At 36.4% G+C, this 22741-nt stretch overlaps 1 protein-coding gene across 9 annotated transcripts in view; it reads right to left on the bottom strand.

Moving 5' to 3' along the window:
• Window positions 1-22741, bottom strand: part of LOC131027665 (uncharacterized) — a 300093-nt gene that overhangs the window by 195194 nt on the left and 82158 nt on the right. For all 9 annotated transcript variants that reach the window (XR_009102519.2, XM_057957732.2, XM_057957733.2 and 6 more), the window contains one exon: window positions 17604-17709. Coding sequence is in view for 8 of the 9 variants with exons in the window: in XM_057957732.2 (XP_057813715.1) it covers window positions 17604-17709 (106 nt within the window). In the remaining variant the exon portion in view is untranslated. The remainder of the gene's footprint in view (window positions 1-17603; window positions 17710-22741) is intronic.

Raw genomic sequence — 22741 nt, forward strand, 5'->3', positions numbered from 1 at the left:
ATCTCGATTTCATCTACGCAAACACTTGGCATAGTCTTATGCTTATACTCCATGATTGTTGTATCCTTTTCACACTGGCTGAGAGTCTTCTCCCATGTTGGCTAGAGTACCTGAATCTTGTTCATGAAACCGATGAATATAGAAATGTCATCCAAGCGACTCTCTGAGAAAGAACTCATGTCCATGAAAAGGTGTTCCTTGACCTTGCTCTTCAAATTGTTTGTAGTCATCTCCTTATCTCCCATTTCCTACATTAACAATGCCTCCGTTGAGCAAAGGATTTCCATCTGAATCTCTTTGAGTATCCTCCTTAGTCGTGTTGATTCTTCATTTAATTTCTCAAAGGCTTCCTTTCCTAATATCACTGCGCAGTACCATCTGGAGAAGTCATATGCTTACTTTTCCCTGATCACTCCTTCCATCAATGTGTCTCGAGGAATCTCCATCAATGCTCCTAGGCGTGAAATAGTCTTGTCTTGGTAGATATGAGTGTCTTCCCAAGCGTGATCAATATTCTGGATTAAACTGAGGATAGCCAAAATCTTGTTATACATATGCACTAAGTCCTCAATGAATGTATCCACCTATTTGTGAACTTTCTTCAACTAGTCTTTAGTTCCCTGAGCAATCCCCTTCATTTCTTCAAGGCCTTCAATTGACTCCCTCCGAAGGGTGGTGGTTGGAGCAAATGTCTCATTTTCTTGTCTAACTAGCTTCATTAGGCATTCCACATATCCACCTAAGGCTTTATAGTCAGACTCCAGCTTCTTGTACTTTTCTTCCAATTTCCTAATTTGATCTTTCAATGCTTGAGTGGAATCATCAAAATCTTCAATGACTTGGGCTCTTGAAGTAGGTCCTAAATCAATCTCTATTACATCATACTCCCATGGAGTGATCTCATCCCTCCTCTTGTCTACTCTAGGAACAGCAACATGTAATATTCTTGATCCTGATTTTCCTCTTATCATCTGAGAGAACTTCTTGGTTGTCTTCTTTTCTTCTAGCTTGTTTATCTAATTGAGGAGTTCTTACAATTTTGTGTTGGATCACCATCCTCTCCTAGTTTTTTCTCATTTGGCTATTTAGCCACATTGATACTTCTAACGGCTGACTATGCACTTCCATTTATTCTTGTTGTCCTAGCAAAGTTTCATCCTCAAGAAAATCTCCGCTGGGAAAGAGAAAATTGGGGTCAACCAAGCCTTCCACTTTCGATGTCATATCATGTTGATCAAAGAAATCCATGATGTTCAAATCTTTATCCTGACAGGATTCTTGTTCAACGTTTTCTTGGTGGGGAGGTTCCATGGAAGCATTTCCACTCTACTTGTGAGGTACACTACACTCAATCTCCATTTCGCTTTCATTTCTAGGACAAGAAATATTTTCTCTTGTAAATAGGTCCACTTCTTCTATGCTTGGAGAATTGTTTGGTCATGGCTGAGGTGTCACTATCTTCTGCTTCTTCGAATTTGGTCCTTGGTGCAATTTACTTATTTGCCTTCCCTTTCGGCAATCTCCTTGCCTTTCCTTTAACTATTATCTTCCTATTGGCTCTATTCATGCTCACCCGCATCATCCTTTGTTTCCTCAGTAATTCCATCCTGAGTGGACTGTGATTTAGGATCACCCATCAAATCATATGTCAATTGCATACCTAGGGCCTTGAATTTGCTAACCTGCCTATCAATCCAAATCTTAGTTCTTTTACTCACTTGTCTTGTCAAAGCGTCAAGATCGGATATCTCTAGACCGATCCAATTTGGTAGAAATATTGACTTGTTCTTTTCCTTTTCAAAGCTAGGGTGCACTCTATTTTCATCCTCTCCTAACTAATCAAGCACTGAGAAGAGTTCACACACTCGAACTAGCTTCAACGACAATCTAGAAAACATTCTTCTTCTAATCTCAAAATTATCTTTGGCGTTTTCCTAGTAATCTTCCAAGTGTGCTTTATGCCTATGTTTTCTAGCCATTTGTCGTCCTGATCTTGTTATATGGATCAAACTTTGCCCTTGCTATGTATGTGGTGAGCTCGTAGAACTGCAACTCCTCAGCTAACTTTTCCGCTGCTGAAAGTGACAGAAAAACTTCATATGCATCTCCCATGATGAAGGGGAATTATAATCCTTGCTTTTTCTTCTTATTCTAAATTTTGCCGTATATTATCAACTGTTTTGTTACCTCCAGTAGGATTATTTCATCTGTTGGGTACTGTTGTGATGTATTCACACATCACCCCATTGCAAATGGGGACCACCACTTTTTTCACTTTTTAGGTTAGTTGTCTTTGCTTAGTTGTTGGTTGTTGTTGAGTCCTTGCTATTAACCTTTTGTTTGTAAATGCTCAGAAGTTGATCAAGTCTCTTTCTTAAGGATTAAGTGAGGTTCAACACTCCCTTTGCCCAGCCAAGGCATAATCACTTCCACTTCTCCCAGCACTATCAGTGGGTTCCCAAACCCGATCACACCCATTTCCATTCCTCACCATTGCCATCACCATTCCACCTCTCCATCATTCATCCCTCCCATTTTCCATTACCTTTTTACCTCTCCTTCCACTTCCGTCTCCCTTACCTTCCATCTCCTTCCACTTTCGTCTCCCTTACCTACCTTCACCTACATCTTCACCTACCTAACCCTCTTCCCATCCTAGTATACTCATCCACTACCCTTCACCTACATTTACACCTACCTTTGGCCACACCTACATCTTCCATCCTCCTACCTCTACAGCCCTTCCATCCTACATCCTAACGTCCCTTCACTACCTTCCATCCCATCCTAGCTTACACTTCCAACTTCCATTTTAACACACCTACTACTTCCTACCTTACCCTTTAGCCCCCCTATTCCCCTAAGCTTACCTTCTATCCTACCCCACCTTCTACATTACCCACACCTTACACCCCTCTCTAACTTACCATCCCTACCCCTTATACCTCCCACCGCAGCCCTTATAACTCCCCACTCTAACTTACCATCCCTACCCCTTATACCTCCCACCGCAGCCCTTATAACTCCCCACGCAAACTAGCCTACCCCCACGGCATTATGTTGGCATTGTGTTGTCATTGATGTCAACCTGTATAGCATGTTACCGGTATAGATTGTCAACCGGTGAGTAATGAATGTCAATTGGTGAGTGATGTGTTGGCAGTGTGTTGTTGCCAACTGGTAAGCATGTGACCGATAAGAAAGCAAGGTTGAACTAATGAAGAAGGGCAAGCAACCGGTATGCAGTTTGATTGATGACATTCAGCAGGACTCCCACCGGATGAAGATGATGTCAAAGGATGAAGACAAGTCTGACAAAAATTGTGCTGCCTCAAGATAGCAAGGAAGACAAATGGGTAGTCTACCGGATCATATGTCTGGTTGAAGATGTATCTGCTTATTACTGCAATGTCGGAAGCAAAACGAGCAACAAATATCCACTCCCACCGGGTGTTGGCAGGTTAAGTGCATCGGTCCATCTACTCCCACCAGTTAGTGGTAATACTTATCTTATATCACAACATGCATGGAATACATCATAACCCTCTGGGATAAGATAGAGAAGTTAAAGGCAGGTGATTGAAGGCTCATACCGGATGACCAAAGTGAAACATAAAGATGCCTCATGTGTGTGAAAAGAGAGATATGAACCGAATCAACAAGAGAAGGCATGATGAGCTACTGGGACAGAAGAGGAAGAGTAAGTTGTGATGAGTTTGTCACTTTGACAAACCGGTTGAGATGATGTTTAGGCTAATGAAGAAAAAGGAAAGGTTTAGCATTGCAGACATGGAGCTATACCAGGATGCAAATGGAGATTGGTGTTACCACAATTAGTGACAGTTGAAGATTGTTCGCATGGTGTTATCATGGGTGTTACCAGTATACAGGCAGGAGTATTGTCAATCGGTAAACAGGAACAGAACGGTGATCAAACAACTGGTACAAATGATTGGAGAAGATTCAGGTGTTGCGGTTCAGAATACATGTTCATAACATTGGCATGAGTCTGTGATTGAAACCGCATCAAGTTTGGTGAACCGGAGAACACACTAATAATTGACTGATATGAACTCTGTGAAGAAGAATGAACACCGATCCAGTGTGCAGGTAGGTGTAGTATCAACTGGAAAACATGCCCACCGGTAAGCAAGGGACAAGCAGAAGATAGAGTATGGCATCACGTCATATGAAGTGAAAAGGTATTGTGTCCTAACCAGCCAAACAGAGAAGAGCATAGTATGAAGGTTAAACGATTATTGTATAACCAGTATGACAAGGTGAACCGATAGGTAAACACCGGTTGTATTTTTGGTCAGTGCCTGAGCCTGAACCGACATAGTGAATTGAGGTGGATGCCGATGAAGATGACACGTAGGATCCAGATGGCTAACGTGCAGTGGTGAAGAGTGCGTCGATGAGATGGTTGCCGACTAAGTCTGTATTTAATGCAGACTGCGAAAATCACGGGTAGAGTGCAGAGGATTGCGGCTCAAAGCTGATCCAAGGAAAGAGATCCGATTCCTTGACATCATGATCGAAGCAGGACATCAAGTTGCAGATCTGATTTGGAGAAAGGAACTGCGAGATCATTTAATGTGATTGAAAAAGAGTGAGGCCGACAAACTGGTTGCAGTTTGCTAAAGATACTAAACATATTTTGGAAGAATAAAAGATAATAAAATAGGTTACAGTACTGCTTGTTCTGATGCAAGTTGTGAATCTTGAAGATGAGATCGATTTGATCTGATACGGATTGGGTCCGTGAAGAATACCCTAGGGCGAGAAGTTTGAGTTTCCGTTTTGCTAGGAATGCATGAATATAAATATGCAGTTTGAAGATCTAAGTGGTTGTTGTTGTTGAGGCCGATGAAGGAGGTCGGATGCTAGATGCCAGATGCAAGTGAAGAGTGCAGACAAAACAGTCTGAGTGTTTAAGTGGCCAACTTTGAAGCGACTGAGTGTGTTGAAGAAAGGGACCAGTAAGAGGAGTTTAACCAGTAAGAGGGATGAGCAAGTATTGATCTATCTGTCGGAAAGTAGATTGCAGAAGTGAAGGTAGATCAAGAAGTGAAAGGAAGGGCAAGAAGAAGGTCTGGCAGACAAGGTTCAACCGGTAAGGTTCAAGGTTTACCGGTAAAGCAACTACAACGCATAATGTTTTGTTATACTGACAGAGACTGTACCGATAAGGGACAGAGTGAGGAAAAGAGGTTTCGGTAGAGCAGAGGCAGAGTGAGAGAAAGAGGTTCAACCGATGAAGCCGAAACAGTGAATCAAATTGTGGAGGATCTAACCGGTAAGGCAAAGGCAGAGTGAATAGAACCAGTGAGACAGAGAAGAGTTAAAACCGGCAGAAGATATTGATTGCAGGAGTTATAAAATTTCATTTGTAACAAGGAGATTTCATTGTAGCTAAATTTATCTCATTGTATTTCACTAAGTGGGTGCTCGGTGCAGGGGTTGGTGCCCATAAATTCAAGTGTTGGTGCTCAGAATAGATTAGGGGTTGGTGCTCCTTGAGTTGGTGCTCAGGACAGGATAGGGGTTGGTGCTCCTTTGGGTTGGTGTCCTGAAGTTGATGTCGCCAACATTTTCCCGATTTGACTGGATTTTGGACTCAGGAAGAAATCCTTTCATCTCCTTCTTGATCAGTGTCTGCCTAGACTCAGCTGCAATCCTAACTTCCGCTATTCAATTTCCTGGAATTCCAAGGATAAATAATGTTAAAATTATTTCCTTTTTTATCTTGAGAATTTTATCAATTCATTCTATGGTTTAATCCGTTGTCACAACGATTACTAAAATATAAATTCAAAATTCTTGACTACAAGAAAAAATGAACAAGCCTATAGCGTGATTTTGGCTGGAATGATTGCATACCTAGAATTCCAAAAAAATATAAATAAATAACTTTGCCAGGAAGGAATTCCAAAATTAAAATAATGAAGAAAAACGCCTTGGTCAAATTCACTCCAAATTATTCTTCTCTCCAAAGTCACACTTGCTATTCTAGCTATGAATTTCCAAGTTGTGAGGTTAAAATGAATTACCAACTTACCTTTATAAGTGATTTTGCCTCTTGAATTTGCACCTCTTCAACTTATTGGTCAACCAAAGGAGAAAACAATCAGTTTCAGTTAGGGTTAATCAATTTTGTACAAAGAAAAACCTAATTAATTTTCTCCATGTGTGGACCCCATGCCCCAAAATCATTAAAAAAGCATTAAAATATTAATTATTTATTGCTCCACGTTTCATATATTCCTTGGGCGGGTTTTTAGCATGGTGACGGATTTTGTTCTTGCGGAAAATTCCTTGGAGGAGGAGAATTTGCACTCCTAGATGCACTTTTGGCTTGGTGGAGGGTTTTTCTTCCTAGAGAAAATTCCTCGGAGGAGAATTTGCACTCGTGGGTGCACTTTGATGCTTGTGGAGGATTTTTGCTCTCGTAGAAAATTCCTCCTCAGAGAATTTCCACTACTAGGCACACTTTGATGCTTGTGGACGATTTTTCCATTTCAACAAATTCCTCCTCCGTTAGATTTTTATCCTCATGGGCGCAGTTTAGTTTGGAGGAAGGATTTTTCTTCTGCACTTATTCCTTTTACGCTCTGTATTTCATCTTCGTTCTACTTGACTTGAATCTGGATTCTTGCTCCAGTTACAGTCAACTTTAACATGTTTGCTAAAACTAGCAACTGCTAAAAATAGAAAGTTTTTCCAAACACAAAATTAGGCCAATTGGAGACAGTGAAATTTGCTAAAAATAGACTTTCTAAAAATAAACACTACTAAAAATAGAAAGTTCACAAAAAAGACTCAAATTTCATTGGTGAGCCTATTTGAAAAAAAACTTCCCTTCGTCAAATTTTACCATCTTAGACGCTTTTGATCACAAGCCTCTTCTTTTAGAACCTGCATGACAAAAACCCTAAAATTGATAAAATTCTAAACTTGATGTTTAGTTTATTTGCATTTCCCTTTAACGCTTGAAATTGTGAGTCACAAAGATACTGCAAAAAGACCTAAAGCAAACGATCAAGTGAGCGAAAATGAGGGGGTCCTCATTTGCAATGGGGCGATGTGTGAAAAGGTCACAACACAACCCAGTAGAAAATTTGAAGTTTATTCCTATTATCGAATTGGAAATTGATTACCTATTTAGAATATTCATACTACCCTATTTATAAACAATTATCTTCCTAAACCTTCATTTTTTATTCCTAGTTAGTATTAGCATTCCTAGATTGTTTATTGTTCGCTATTATGATCTAACAATTCTTGCATATTCAAAAGTCAAAAGTCCAACAATAGTAACTGCTAAAACCTTTTCTTTAGCTTGTGATTATGTGTTTACATCCTCTATTGCCAAAAAAGAGTTTATTGAGATGTCCTCAACCCCTTCATTTTTCTAAACAAAAACTTCTGAAATTGGGCTAATTCAAATGTCCTCAAATGCATAGTCATCCTCAATGCTCTTCAAAAAAATAAGTCAATGACTCTGTAATGTCCCCTTCCTAAGCTCTATCATCTTGGTGAAAGTTAGCCTATTCAGCGGGTTCCCATAGGCTGAGTCAGCGTTAGGGGACTCCAGGTGATCATCCAATCAAGTTTATTTGCAATGACAAGTGTTGCATTGATCTCAATCAATTGAGATTTGCACTATGACCTTTTTTGGATAGAACGGATAATTTGTCCATATCTACTATTTTTAGTCAGTGACAGGCTAGACACCAACTTGGTTAGCTAGCAATAGTTCTATTTTGGAATGTCAATAAATACATTTGATCATAATATCTTGGCAATTTATGTGGTCTAGTGCGATTAATTTAAATAACATTAAAATATTAAGTTAAATTATGATATAAGGTATCTTTTCAAATATTAAATTAAATGTTCTTTTAGAAGTGGGCACCAATGTTGGGAGTCATAAAGTAATATTAAATTAAATTAAAAGTGCAAAACCCAAAAGGGGGCATGGGCTTCTTGGAGAAGTATATATTGGGTTTTTAAGCTCATTTTTCATTATGCTTGATTTGGATTTTGAGAACAGATCTTGCTGTATAGAACGTGTTCATCTTGTAGCTTTGTGAGGAGGAAAACCCTTGTAGAGAACATCTTCTTCGTTAACGAAAGATCTAACTAGGGAGATTTATTGGTTGGTCCATTCAGAATAACATTTGGGCTTATTTGAAGATTTTTTGCTGGTATAAAATTTAAATACAAAATTCAAAGTACAGATTACAAGAGTAAGAAGAACAGATTTGATTGAAGATTTTATGCTCATTTCTCCATTCACTACTGGCCGCCCCTCCTTCCATAAGCAGATTGTACATTTGCTAAGGGTGTGAGGGTTTCTCCAAGTTAGATGTCATGGTCTGAGGGTGACTTCATAGGGCGTGGGCATATTAGAATTGGGTTGCCTAGTCTTTGGGGGCAATTTCCATTGAAGAGGTGACACCTAGGGTTTGCCGACCTTTGGCATTAGATTTGGATCTGAGGAGACCATTTCCTTAGGCATGGGATTTCATAAAGACTGCCAGTTGTTGATTTCAAAAAATAATGTTCCATTGCATCAAATGGATATGCCTATAATGTCATTACAGAAACACGTATTCATCCGGGTATTGCTGTTATTGACCATATATTGCTATTTACATTTTTTATTAAATCAGAAAGTTAAACTCCAGGTGTGGGTATTACAAATATTGAACATTGCATGTTATTTCTTAAATATCATTATTGCTAGTTTATTCACTGGAATACATATTTCTGTGTATCATAAATCTGCATTTAGAGGTAAACTCAAATCAGAATATAAAAAAATATATATAAGGGTGTATATTACAGACTTACCATGTGGAAGTTTGAAAGATAGTGCATGATTTAGTGCATCTTTCTTTAACTTGAACTGTTCCTATCCAACAAGTGGAATCATTGATATTTTGGTGACACGTGCTATCATTAGAAACCAATAAAACATCTTTTCCTACCAAAGACTCTTTATCTTCTACTGCTCATTAGTCTGTTCATTTTCTTGTAGCTCTATTTCTGGCCCTTCTTCCTTGGGTTTACCAGCTTCTTGTGAATCTAATTCTGATTCTGATTTGAACTTCGTTTCTTCTATCAAAATTGATTCTTGTGGTTCTGACTCCTTGATCTTAGCCATTTTCCTTATGTATTCGAATGGGTCTCTTTTGCCAGGATAATGGTTCCCAAGTGCCTCCAAGCACTCATTAAAGGGAAAAGTAGCTTTGAAATCTCTGATTTTTGTCAAAGATTTCAGGGCCTCAAATTTGTACCTTTGTCCTTCTGTATTTTCATCAATAACTCTTGAACAAAAGTTGTCCTCTTGTTTTTGTCAGAAACTTGGTTGAAAAATATTGTAATGGGCTTCTATAGAACCTTTCATTTCTATTTTCCTTTCAAACTTTCAAGTCTTTGTGACTGGAATGCATCCAACATGTTCGCTTTACCCTGCAAGCTGGCAAGATCAAAGCTCAAATACCATTTATAATGTCATGTTTTAAAATTTTGTATTTTTGCTAATATAAATAACCCTAACTCACTATAATGACCACATAGTTAATTATAAATATAAATTTATCCTAAAAAATATAACTTCAATTATATAATTCGGATTAAAAGCTTACAATGTATCCTAAAAATATAAAACTTATCCTTTAGCCTCTACTGTAATTCTTCTTTCAAATTTCCAGCTGTCTCCCTTTGTATAAAGTCTGAAATATTTCTCACTTCCACCAAAGTTAGGGGTTTTCATCCACTAACTTGTCAAGAGAAATTAAGGATTTTCATCCTTCAATTGGAATCCTTAAAGATTTTTGTCATTAGGCTGTTAGAATATTGATTTGTACTCCTCCTTGTTTGGTGTCTCCTATATATTTTTTTCCTTCAATAATTATAATTAAATCAAAATTCAATTTTATATTTTATAATTATATTACATATTTTTTTTTTAATATTTTTCAATTTATTATTATTTATTATTATTTATTATTATTATAATCTTATTTTAAAAAGGTGAGGACATTACACAAGACAAGAACATGATGGATAAATCCTTTCTATGCTGAAAGTATACATGCTAAAACTTTAAACGACCTGCAGGTTATAATCTTCGCACTTTAATATCCTTTCATTTGAAGTTAAAATGAAACAATCAGCCAAACCGAGACCAATCTATATATCCTTTCTATGCTCAAAGTGTTGATAAATCGATTCACGTTGAAAGTTTAAACAACCTGCAAGCTCTAGTTTTCATTGTTTAATAACCATTGATTTCTTTCTATGTTAAAGCTTGAAAGTGTTGATTCAAAGATATATAGTATGTCGGATGTGGAAATTATATCAAATTTTTTGATTATTTTCATAATAAATATTGCAAATTTAAATGACCTGCAGGCTTGAATTTTCACAATTATAACGGTGAAAACTCAAGCCTGTAGATTGTTTCAACTTGCAATATCAACAAAATTTCATTTAAACAAACCTGCATGCTTGAATTTTCATAGTCATAATTGTGACAATACAAGCCTGCGGGTCATTTAAAATTTGAACTTGCAATATGAACAAAATTAATAAAATTCATATGATTTCCACATTCAACATTCTATTGATCTTTGGATCAACATTTTCAGCAAAGAAGCATGTATTCAGAGGTTGAAGTCGATTTTTAGTCTATAATATGTATTAACCTCTACTTGTGATTTATATATGATGGAAATCAACAATATGTTCTACAAATTCGCTAATGTGTGTGTGTTTTCAAGAATACTTTTAAAAATACTATTTTCAAATGTTTCATAAATTTGCCAAGTTATTGCTGAGTTTTCCCTCAGTTCTTGCTATGTCCATACTTTTTAATAATTTCGGGCCTGTCAAGTTATTGTGGATTATGAAGTCGTTTATCTATATAAGGAGGCCATGTCTCTGACCTTATTACTGATCCTAGGATGGAGCTCCAAAGTTTGGTCCAAAACATCTGATATCCAAATAATTCATTGCAATTTCCCTAGAAATTATCTCTAATATATATAATGTCTTTTTAACTAAGTACCTAAAACTCTTCTGCATACAAGAAACAAAAGCAACAAAAGCAATCAATATTTATACTACATTGATAAAAATTCAACAGATCAACTTCCATCCATTATGGAAATTGGATCTATAAATGATAATACCTTCTTAAAGGTTTAAGACTTTGGTGCGCCAAGATGTTGATGTTCACGATAACGTAGCTTCAGTCATAATTCTTGAGGACTGACTGAGACACCATAATTGTCTAATTGGCCTTTGGCCTTAGACAATTACAAGTAATAGTTATCAATATCGTTAAACCCCATAAGCAGCAATTTCGAATTAATGCAATTCTATGACAATCGACTTGACTCCATTATCAAGTTAGATTTACATAATCTGTTGTTCGATCATCACATTGGTTGAATCGCTTAAAGCACATCAGTTATAATAAACCGATCCATTAATCTATAATTGTTAGTTTTAAGTTAATCAACCGATCATAATAGAATTGATTAATGAAAACCCTTGAGTATCATATATCAAAGATGATACGATCATTGTAGATGGATATATATAAAGGTTATACAATTGCAGATCATCGAAGTACAGTCGGGATACAATATAACAGTTTGTGACCAATATATATATAAATCATATTCGGCAATATGTATATCTGCAGATGGTTAATGATAATAGCCATAACTTTAGTTAACCCGATCAATGGTCAAACCGAATCATCATAATTAACCTGCTTCTATTATCGCATTATTCTACAATCGATTAGTTATCGATTCATTTGTTAATCATTGGTTAAAGCATAACCGATTATAATTGAATCGATTAAATCATGAATCGGTTTGGCCTTAAGACTCTTCACGTAGAGTCGCATCTCCTCTATTGTCTTCGGGCATCATATATATTTGATACAATTCGGTTGGAGGTGATACAGCGAAGATTACAAGAGCAGGTCGTGCGAATGAGTACGTGGATATTAATATTGAAATCGTGATCATTAATATACTCAGCAGTACGTGAACATTGGTATTGAAACCTAGATCATTTGAGATCATGATTATATCTATATAAAAGTTGAACATCAAATATAATATTCAGACTCAATTCCTACTTTGTATAAGTCGAATTGAATTCATTCCAAGTTAAAGTAACAATAAGTTTGAAAAATACCAAATTTATAAATCTGATCCAAACTTAACATGGTATCAGAGCTAGCATAAGGAAAAGATCAGATCAGATTTATAAAGACAACTCTACCCTCTAAATACTATCGTCTTCAAATTCAACTACTCCTATCAACGTCGGGATGGTGAATTGGATTAGAGTTGAAGACAGACTTGAAGGAGCATTAAACTTTGTATCTTGGAAGTTTAGAATCATGCTTGCCTTGGGTGAAAACGAATTAGATGAATTTGTGAAGAAAGTCATACCGGAACCAAACGAGGAAGATGAGAAGCTTCAATGGAAGAGAGAATAATAAATCCATGAAGATGTTGGTTGACTCAATTAAGGACCATATTGTGCCAATCGTCTCCAGGTTGGAGACAGCATATGACATGTTCAAATCATTAGAGAACATGTATGAGATAAACAACACAAGCCGATCTCTTGCACTAAAGCAACAACTTCACCATGTCAAAATGACTAAAGGCGAAACCATCACATCATACTTCATGAGGATTACAGAATTGAGAGATCAACTCTCTACCATTGGTCACACCATAGAGAGCAAAGAGTTATCCATGTTGGCACTCGATGGTCTCCCTTCTTCATGGGAGTCATTTATTCAAGGGTTAAGCGCAAGACCAAAACTCCCTAAATTTGACCGATTGAAGACAGACTGCATTCAAGAAGAGTCAAGATTGGCTATAAGAGGCATTGGCCAAAGCTCCATAAATGAAGATATTCATGTTCTTGCCTCGCACTCCTCAAAGATGAAAGGTAAGAAAGGATATTTCAAAAGGAAGAAAGATAAGGAATCCAATGGTACTCCTACATTCAAAAGAAGGAAGGCTATTTCAGAAATCCAATGCTTTAGAGGTGACAAATATGGTCACTATGCGATGCAATGTCCAACCAGGACTATGCCTCAAGCTTCCATTGCAGATGTTGGTGAAACTCTTCCGCAAAAGGATTCAGATGGATTCATATTCTGACTTTAAGGAGATAAGTTGTTGTTTTTTTTTATGGTTGAATAATGTACATGAATTCCATATCTAGTTATTAATTCATGCAATTACATTATGCATTTCTTTTGTGAATCAACATTGTCAACAAATGTCTGTTTACAACAAGCTGCAGCTAGATATCTTATGTTTAAATTTCTTCAATTTACTATGAGAAACTTGTCCCTTACATATAGGACATCTTTAGAACCACAGGCTATTGGTTTTCAGGCTATAGTGTTTTTTGAAGTTCTATTTGTGATGTAGAGACTGAAATTCATGAAATTCAGGAGGAACAGGCATGGGACTTCAATGGAGATTCTGAGATTTTACATTTCCATTTTTTTATATATTTACTGGCTAAAGTGCAATAGTCCATTAGAGGTAATTATTGAGACATTCGTACAAGGGATGATGACATCTAGGGTTACAAAGCAAAGTTGAGACAAGAGGGCTCTCCAAGTGAGAGGGAGTATACTGCTAGGGGATTTTGTTCTAAATCTCAAGATGGTCATATTCCTGTCTAGGGCTCGATCTGATGACAATAGTTCCATTGTGATTTTGGATCTGGCATTTAGACATATGAGGATCATACTAGAAAATGAGAGTCTCTTGAAGCAAAATATCTTCTATTATTGGGTCCATGTGAGCAAGGGATGCTCCCATGACAGAGGGAGAAACTAAGAAGATATGCTTCGATTGATATGCAAGAATCTTGGTCATATTGATTCAGAGGGAGTGGACTATGTCGAGATAATTTCTCTAATGATCAGTCAAAAGATTATGATTCATGGGATGGAGTCCCATGTAGACTGAAAGGCCCTTTATGCTGACTCCTAAGTCATGATATTTCTAGATAGATGAATACTTGATGAGCTTGGAATACACCAAGAGTGATGCAGACTCCAACCTTGTATTTCATGAAAGGCCAAAGCATGTGGAGGTCAAGTGGAAAGGTATGTTATTCAGTTAAGAAACATTAGTACTTATGAATTGACGGCAAACATTCTCACCAAGCCTCTCTCTAGAATAAAGTTTATGTACTTTCGAGATAAGCTTGGTATTGTGGAAAATGTAACCCTAGCTGAGATTAAGTCTCAGCATAATTGATTTGGTTGTCTTGTTTATTATACTAATGTATTCTTTCTTATTATAAGATGTTTATAGTGTAAACTCTTATTAATGCAACTTATTAATCTGATATGGTTCATGATTAATGCCATGTGTGTGACTCCATGACAACATCTCATGAGAGAATCCGTGATGACCTTGTACTTGTGTTCACCCTCTGGATGAACAATGGTGGATATCATTGTGAGGTGACTATCTCTCAATGATAAACACTTGTATATCTGATCATTATTGTAAGGTGACGATCTTGCAATATTGATTGATCACACCATTATGATGGATATCATGACACGTGATATATATGGCTATGTCATGATGGTTGATATCTCTAGAAGTAATATCTATGGATATACCATAATGGTGGATATCATCAAACGTGATATACGTGGATAAGCCATGATGGTGGGTGTTACATAAAGAGATATTCATGGTGGATATTATGTGACGTAATCTCCGTGGACATGCCATGAAGTAATATCCTTGAATATGCCATAATGGTGGATATCATGAGACGTGATATCCGTGGAAAAGCCATAATGTTGGGTGTTACATTAAGAGATTTATGGTGGATATCATGTGACATGATATCCGTGGACATGCCATAACACTTGATATCACAGTGAGGTGATATCTTTCTGTTCCACATATGATATGGCTATTGTGGAAAATCATCACAATGAAGATGATATAACTTATAAAGGATAAGAAGAATTCCTCCCTAGCTAAGAGGGAGTGTTGACGATAAGGTAGCTTCAGTCATAATTCTTGAGGACTGAATGAGACACCATAATTGTCTAATTGGCCTTTGGCCTTAGACAATTACGAGTAATAGTTATCAATATTGTTAAACCCCATAAGCAGCGATTTCGAATTAATGCCAATCGATGACAATCGACTTGACTCCATTATCAAGTTAGATTTACATAATCTGTTGTTCGATCATCACATTGGTTGAATCGCTTAAAGCACATCAGTTATAATAAACCGATCTATTAATCTATAATTGTTAGTTTTAAGTTAATCAACCGATCATAATGGAATTGATTAATGAAAACCCTTGAGTATCATATATCAAAGATGATACGATCATTGTAGATGGATATATATAAAGGTTATACAATTGCAGATCATCGAAGTACAGTCGGGATACAATATAACAGTTTGTGACCAATATATATATAAATCATATTCGGCGATATGTATATCTGCAGATGGTTAATGATAATAGTCATAACTTTAGTTAACCCGATCAATGGTCAAACCGAATCATCATAATTAACCTGCTTCTATTATCGCATTATTCTACAATCGATTAGTTATCGATTCATTTGTTAATAATTGGTTAAAGCATAACCGATTATAATTGAATCGATTAAATCATAAATCGGTTTGGCCTCAAGACTCTTCATGTAGAGTCGCATCTCCTCTATTGTCTTCGGGCATCATATATATATATATTTGATACAATTCGGTTGGAGGTGATACAGCGAAGATTACAAGAGCAGGTCGTGAGAATCAGTACATGGATATTAATATTGAAATCAAGATCATTAATATACTCAGCAGTACGTGAACATTGGTATTGAAACCTAGATCAATTGAGATCGTGATTATATCTATATAAACGTTGAACATCAAATATAATATTCAGACTCAATTCCTACCTTGTATAAGTCAAATTGAATTCATTCTAAGTTAAAGTAACAATAAGTTTGAAAAATATCAAATTTATAAATCCGATCCAAACTTAACAGTTGATGTTTAGAGTCAGTAGTATTAGACATGACAGCTGTTGATGCTAATGGCAACGCTAACACCATCGATAAAAAGTGATTGGAGGACTTTTGCATTATCGATGTTTGCACTACAATCAGTGCCAATACTGAACTTGCATTGGCACAAAAACTTGCATTTAAGAGTAAGCTGATGTTGGTATTGGAAGCAGCTCCAAATGCACAATAATGGCAATAATGGCAAACTTTGTGCTTCAAATTTCTTAGATTCCTGATCAGTGTGGATTGCAATTAAGTCAAAATGGTCCAATTATAGTTAGGTAGAATCGAATTCATGTTGTTGCAACATGGATAAGATGTAGAAATGAATCTCAATGGGGTTTTACTTTCAAATGTACAAGTTACAGTTATTCTTTTAGGTACATCTACCATCTATTGTTATTCTAGAAAGTTAAAGCAAAGGTGAGCACCTTACCATTTACTTTTGCTTTATAAGAGACACATACATTACTATTATTTTTCTTATAAATTATTTTGGTGTAGAAACTTGAAAAAAATTAACTCTGGAACGAAACTACTTTCTAATTCCCACGAAATGGGTCGAAGTCCAGCTTGAGAGGATATTCAAGTGTTTATAGCACATCCTCAGATGTTTTCCAAAAAGAAAACTTCATTGAAAGTATTTGTTACTAAAATGTGAGAGGTGGGAGATGAATAGTGAGAAGATATGAGAGAGAGGATAATTCCACAAACAACCAAAATCAACCAATGAGAGTCTGGATGCAATTTTCGATTAGAGTTCCTGAAACATAGAAGGATATGAAGGAGATGTAAATGAACATATTAAAATAATATTTTAATCAAATCAAAAGCATTAAACATTATACAAAGAGGATGCCCAACCTTATCACTTACTTCAAGAGAAGTGACACCAAAATATAATTGCCATATGCTTGAGCCAACAAATTATGAAGAGATAAAAGACAATAATTATTAATATTAGGTAATTAATTAACAGTCAAATTATATCAATGTCCAAAAAAGAAGTGAAATGAAGCATTATTTTCATAGGTCTTGGGATAAAATACAAATTTGCCTGAATGGAGGCATTTGACAGTGAAAAAATATCCTAGAGAGCCCAAACACAAATGCTACCAATTAGGGTGAATCATTGGCAATGATGAACAACTACATGTTATCAAACACTATAATATCACCAAGTACAAAGAATAACTTAATTGGTATAGTACAATAAACATGTAGCTAGATGGAAATTTTATAGTTACAGAGAAAATGTGGTCAAGTAGTTTACCTATAAAATGCATAACAGCTGACAAACTATAAATATCAACAAGAAAACATGATAAACATACCTAGAAGTGCATTACCCAACCATAAATCTAGAGAATATATATTGAAATGCAAACTAAAAGGGGAAGGATACATTATAACCACAATCACAAGCGATCTATGTGTAGAAAAAATACAATAAATGCAATTCAATATCCAACAATACCTCCTGTTGATATTGGGAATCCATAAATGTATGCCTCTCCAGATGTGCAAGATGAAAGCCGAGAAAGCATATAAAGAATGTCAGACTTTCCAGACCCACCATGGCCCTGATAACAATGTGGAAGATAGTAAGAAACCCACTAAAATTAGTTTTCAAAAAGGGAAATGAAAAACTCAATCTGCAAAGCATTAAAATTCTGTAACTCAATCTACAAAGCATTAAAATTTTGTAACTCGTATTTAAGCACAACTTCAAATCTAATCAACTGCATCAAGAGTAAAGATAAGCACAATAACAAGACACAACACCAAGATTTTGACATGGAAAACCCGGTTAAGGGAAAAACCACGGTGGGAACCTACCCACAATAAGATGATACTCTGCAGTAATATGTGTAAATATTACAATGGGGAATGCACATGCATTCAAGCACATTGCCTAGAGCTCACTGCTCAAAATATAATAACCCGAATGGCTACAACCCTTAGGGAAGGTTTAGTACCTTACAAGAACATTCGGACAACAATCCGGTTTATATGAACTGAAAGAATAGCATCTTCAAATGCCTGATGACAGTTCCGGTTAAGCACATTTGTCTGCTCTGCAACACTCTCTGCTCTACACTTCACACCGAAAGATGAATTCTCTTGTTCGCACATACACCACTCTCTGATAATGTAGACACAACACCTATCACCAAATTACATGAATATAACACCCATTTATACAAATCATCAACCTTGACTACAAGGTCGGCTCAACCCTTAAGACCTAATTACAAAATTACATCACATGATACATTAATCAACCACCGGACCAATACAACGCCAAGATGGCATAGCATGGACCCCAATCAAATCCTCGAACACGCAACACAACCAAAAATCTCGCCAAGACCATCCGCAACACGCTACACCACCAAAAGTGTCGCATAACACGAAGAACATCACCAAACCCATAAGATCCTCAATAACGCCCACAATGATCAATGCGGACCAGCAAAACAAATAGGACACGATTAGGAAACACCAACAAGCACATTAGAACCATCCGCAATAGCTACACCAACACCACTTAATCAAATCTTCATCGATCAACACATTGATACTCAAGAATACTCAAACAGCAACAGCCCCTGGGACTAGAAAGATAACTTTCGGAGCACCAAATCACAAACCAACCGAATTGAAGATACACATGAACACCCCAGACACTCCCCCAAATCCACAACTCAAGATATAATCATTCTGGAGCACAACGAATCAATTACCAGAACACTGAAACACTGAACACTGAAAAACCAATCCTCATACCGGAATCCATAACTCGATCAAATCACCACATAGCATCATGAAACCAACACTGAATCAAGAATCTCTAGTTGATTCAGCAAATCAAAAAGATAAACCAGCTAGATCAACTCTCTGCAATCACCGGAATACCAAAACACACGATATGTTGACATCAATGACAACAACATATCGTATTAGCATCAATATCCAACACCAATATGGGTTATTTGCTTCATTGAAAGGAAGATCAATGTAATCCCAAAAATTTGTGCATGCCTTATCTATTTCTTTGCATACCTCTTTGTTCCACCCTGATGACGGTTGTGCTCCAGCCTACATTTCTAGGCACAAAAAAGCCCTATGATTGGGCCCTACTCAAGATAGATGAAGTGAATGTGCCATAGATGTGTGGGCAGTGACTAGAACCTACAATGCCTATCATGTGTACCTTGATTTCTGTTGGCAAATGAAGAGAAATGGTTGCTTCTATGGCTGTTTGCGCTCTCACCCTCTCTAATTTCTTCTCATCAAATAATGCAAGTGCTCACATATCATTTTGCCTCCTCTGGAGCTTCTAGAAACAACTTGGTGTTGCAGTTAGGAATGCCTGCAATATGGTATTTGAGGTGATTGATAGCTCCATTAAAATTCTTCATGCACAAGATACAGATCGCATTCCCTTCTACCAAGCCCATTGTGACATATTTCCAACTAGGGTCATGGCTTCCAAAGAACTTACATCTGATAGGACAGCTTCCACTTGTTAAGTCTAAACCTAATGCAAGGCAAAATGCTATTCAATACCAACCTACAACATAAATAAAAACAAAAGGGTAGTGTTTAAAAACACTACAGCAATTTGAACTTGATTTTTTTAAAACATGTAAATGCATTTGGCAAATTGAAACACAACATGGTAATATAGTAATTGTATAGCAATCAAATTATTGAATTTAACAAAAATAACACATTTTTACCCTAAAACTAAAAAAATTGTTCATATAAACTTGTGCAAGTTTAGCAAAAAAAATTACATAAATTGATTTAAATGAATTAATGCAGTAAAATTTGTAAATTTTACATGCTAGAAATAATTTATATGCTTGAAAGAAAAAGAACTAACTAACGTGCAAGTCTGAAATTTGACAATATCACTCTTTGAATCCACTATAGAATCCTTCCATTTTGATCATCAATGCTGAAATGGTTGTGTGCTTCTCTAGCATGGGTAGACAAGCCTTATAAAGCCCCCGAAATCATGTTTTTCAGCAAAGAAATGAATGCGTCACTCTTTAAATTTGGTAGAAGCCATTTAATGTACCTCAACACACAAAAACACATCTCAATCGATTCTTAGAAGCAAGATAGGAATAATAATCCTATTGAGCAAATAAACATTGAATTTTGGATTAACAATCAGAAAAGCTTGGTGAGCTATAACTTCAGCAATATGCAATCTTCTTAAGGAATTTTCATTGATCAATATAAGTGCAAAAAGGCACTTATTTATACTATCTACAAACAATTGCATGAAAACAAATAAATTAAACTAGTTGCACTTCTACCCTAACTATGACTACTTGCATGATGTGCCAGCAATTACAAATTATCTCATCCATTAATTCTAAAATTACAATCATACGACTCTCAATTGCACCACAATTAAAATATTACAATTATCTCTTCAAAGCTCTCATATCTCACATAATGAGGTAGAGAAAAGAGTTGACTCTAAAAAGAGAACACTAAAAATAATATAAGGCTAATAATAGGATGGGTTCCCTGGCTAAAAATAGAAAAATCCCTAAATATGCCCTTCTCTTTGAAAATGGTGATGGCTTAAAAAAAGACTTCTAGATAGGCTACTCTAGACAACTTCAGTGATTATGCAATTTTTTCCTATAATCATGGCTGGTCACCTAAAAAACCTTGAAAATCAAATCATACATCCCTCCCTTGTATAAGCATGTCCAACTTGTAGACACGCACCTAAACATTGAAATCAAAACATTTTAAAAACTTAAGTTTATTTGCTAGAGGATGTCTCAAGTTCCAAGCACGCCAAGCACTAGATTGCAGTCTTGGACATACCTGCTTCATAATGGTGCCCAACTTCATACACTGATGCACGCATGTGCATTGAGGAAAAAAATTGTCATGTCCCCGCCATGCCAACCATACTCGCACCATCTCTAATAAGAGAAAATTGACTTGTTTCAAGACTTCACAATTTTGTGAAACTCAAATCGAACCCAGACATCAATCTGACCCTACATTAATATGCGAATGATAAGGGTTGAGGAGAAAATTCTCTAAGGCAGTGATCTGTCTATGGTTGAAGACAGAACTCCTTAAGGCAGTGATCTCACCTAAATTACTATAATTAAGAAACGACTTCATTAAGATGTTATTAAGAGATAATTTCATTAAGACAAGCAACCTAACATTTACAAACAGCAATTAACTAAAGGGACGATGTGAAAGGGCACCTCTCTTGAAAGGGGTCATGACCACAAGAAGGGATGTAACCCCTCTCTTCTAATCGAAGACCACATAAAGGAGCACTCCCTCAGAGAGGAATAGGGAAGCATCGAATTAGAACAGAACTGATATAAAATGAGCATACAGTAATTGAGCATTATACCAGAAATCTGAAATGTGATAGTAATTCTTAGGCTAGGCAACATGAATTATATGTAACTACCCACACATGAATAATATAAATGCAATCTAATGATATTATATTATATGGAATATAGTCAATAATGTGTATTCCTCATAAGCTTGTTAAAATGCTGCAAACAACCATAATAGGGATAGTAAGGGAATACAAGGGAAACAGTTATGAGGTCCTCTTCTAAGTTCACCACCTCATGGCGGATGATCGATGGTCCCATGAGGCCAAGGCGGTGCAAAGAGTGCCCCGCCCAGTGCACTGCCCTTGGGCTTAGAAGGGAAGTATTTTTCAGACACCCTATTGTAGTTTCACCTCAAACCTCTATAACGGTTGACCATTAGATTAAGGAACCCCAATCATAAAGAGGAGAATAAGGGTGGCAAGAAGAGGGGAATGGCTATAGGATTCCTCACTAGGTACACCCCCCTCATATAGATGGCAAAGGGTCACATGAGGCCAAGAGGGATGGTATATCCACTCTTGGGCCTAGGATAGAGGATAGTTCAGGCACCCTAACATACCTCCTTATCCTAACTCCCCTATGGTTGAATTCCATTAATGAATTAGATAATGTTCCTAACCCTAGTAGGAAAAATCTATTTTATGGACTACAAGTCCAATGAGCTTGGAATTGTGATTTTAGCGCAAAAACTAATACATTTAGAAAAGGGGACTACTATTGATGTGTTTTTTATGAAACCTTGCAACACAGAATAAAATACTAAGTATTCTATCCTCTCTTGAACAAAGACCTCTCAAATGCTAAAGTACGCGATCAAACGAGTCAACTCCAAGGTTCTGATAGTCAAGTCTTGACTTTGCATGTGGATAGACTCGGTGTATAAATGTGATTGTTGGTAATCCAAGGGGGCTTACATTTATGAACTACAACTAGAACATGAACATCGGATGTATGAATCATGTGATGCTTCTCTTAAATTGACTCAAACTCAAATAGAAAAAGGGGCAAAAGAGGAAAGAGTTTAGAGAATCCATGCTAACTCTTAATTCCTAAAGACAATGACAATAATGAATGATGTTTTGATAGACAAATCCCTCATAAAACTACTTTCTACTTAACCAGAGATAGCTCACAACACCATAGAAAGAGTGTGATCTCCTAAGGTAGTGAAAGATCTTCATATTGTAAACAATCCTTTCAAACACCC

The sequence above is a fragment of the Cryptomeria japonica genome, chromosome 8 (assembly GCF_030272615.1).
Source record: "Cryptomeria japonica chromosome 8, Sugi_1.0, whole genome shotgun sequence".
In the NCBI taxonomy this organism is placed as follows: Eukaryota; Viridiplantae; Streptophyta; class Pinopsida; order Cupressales; family Cupressaceae; genus Cryptomeria; species Cryptomeria japonica.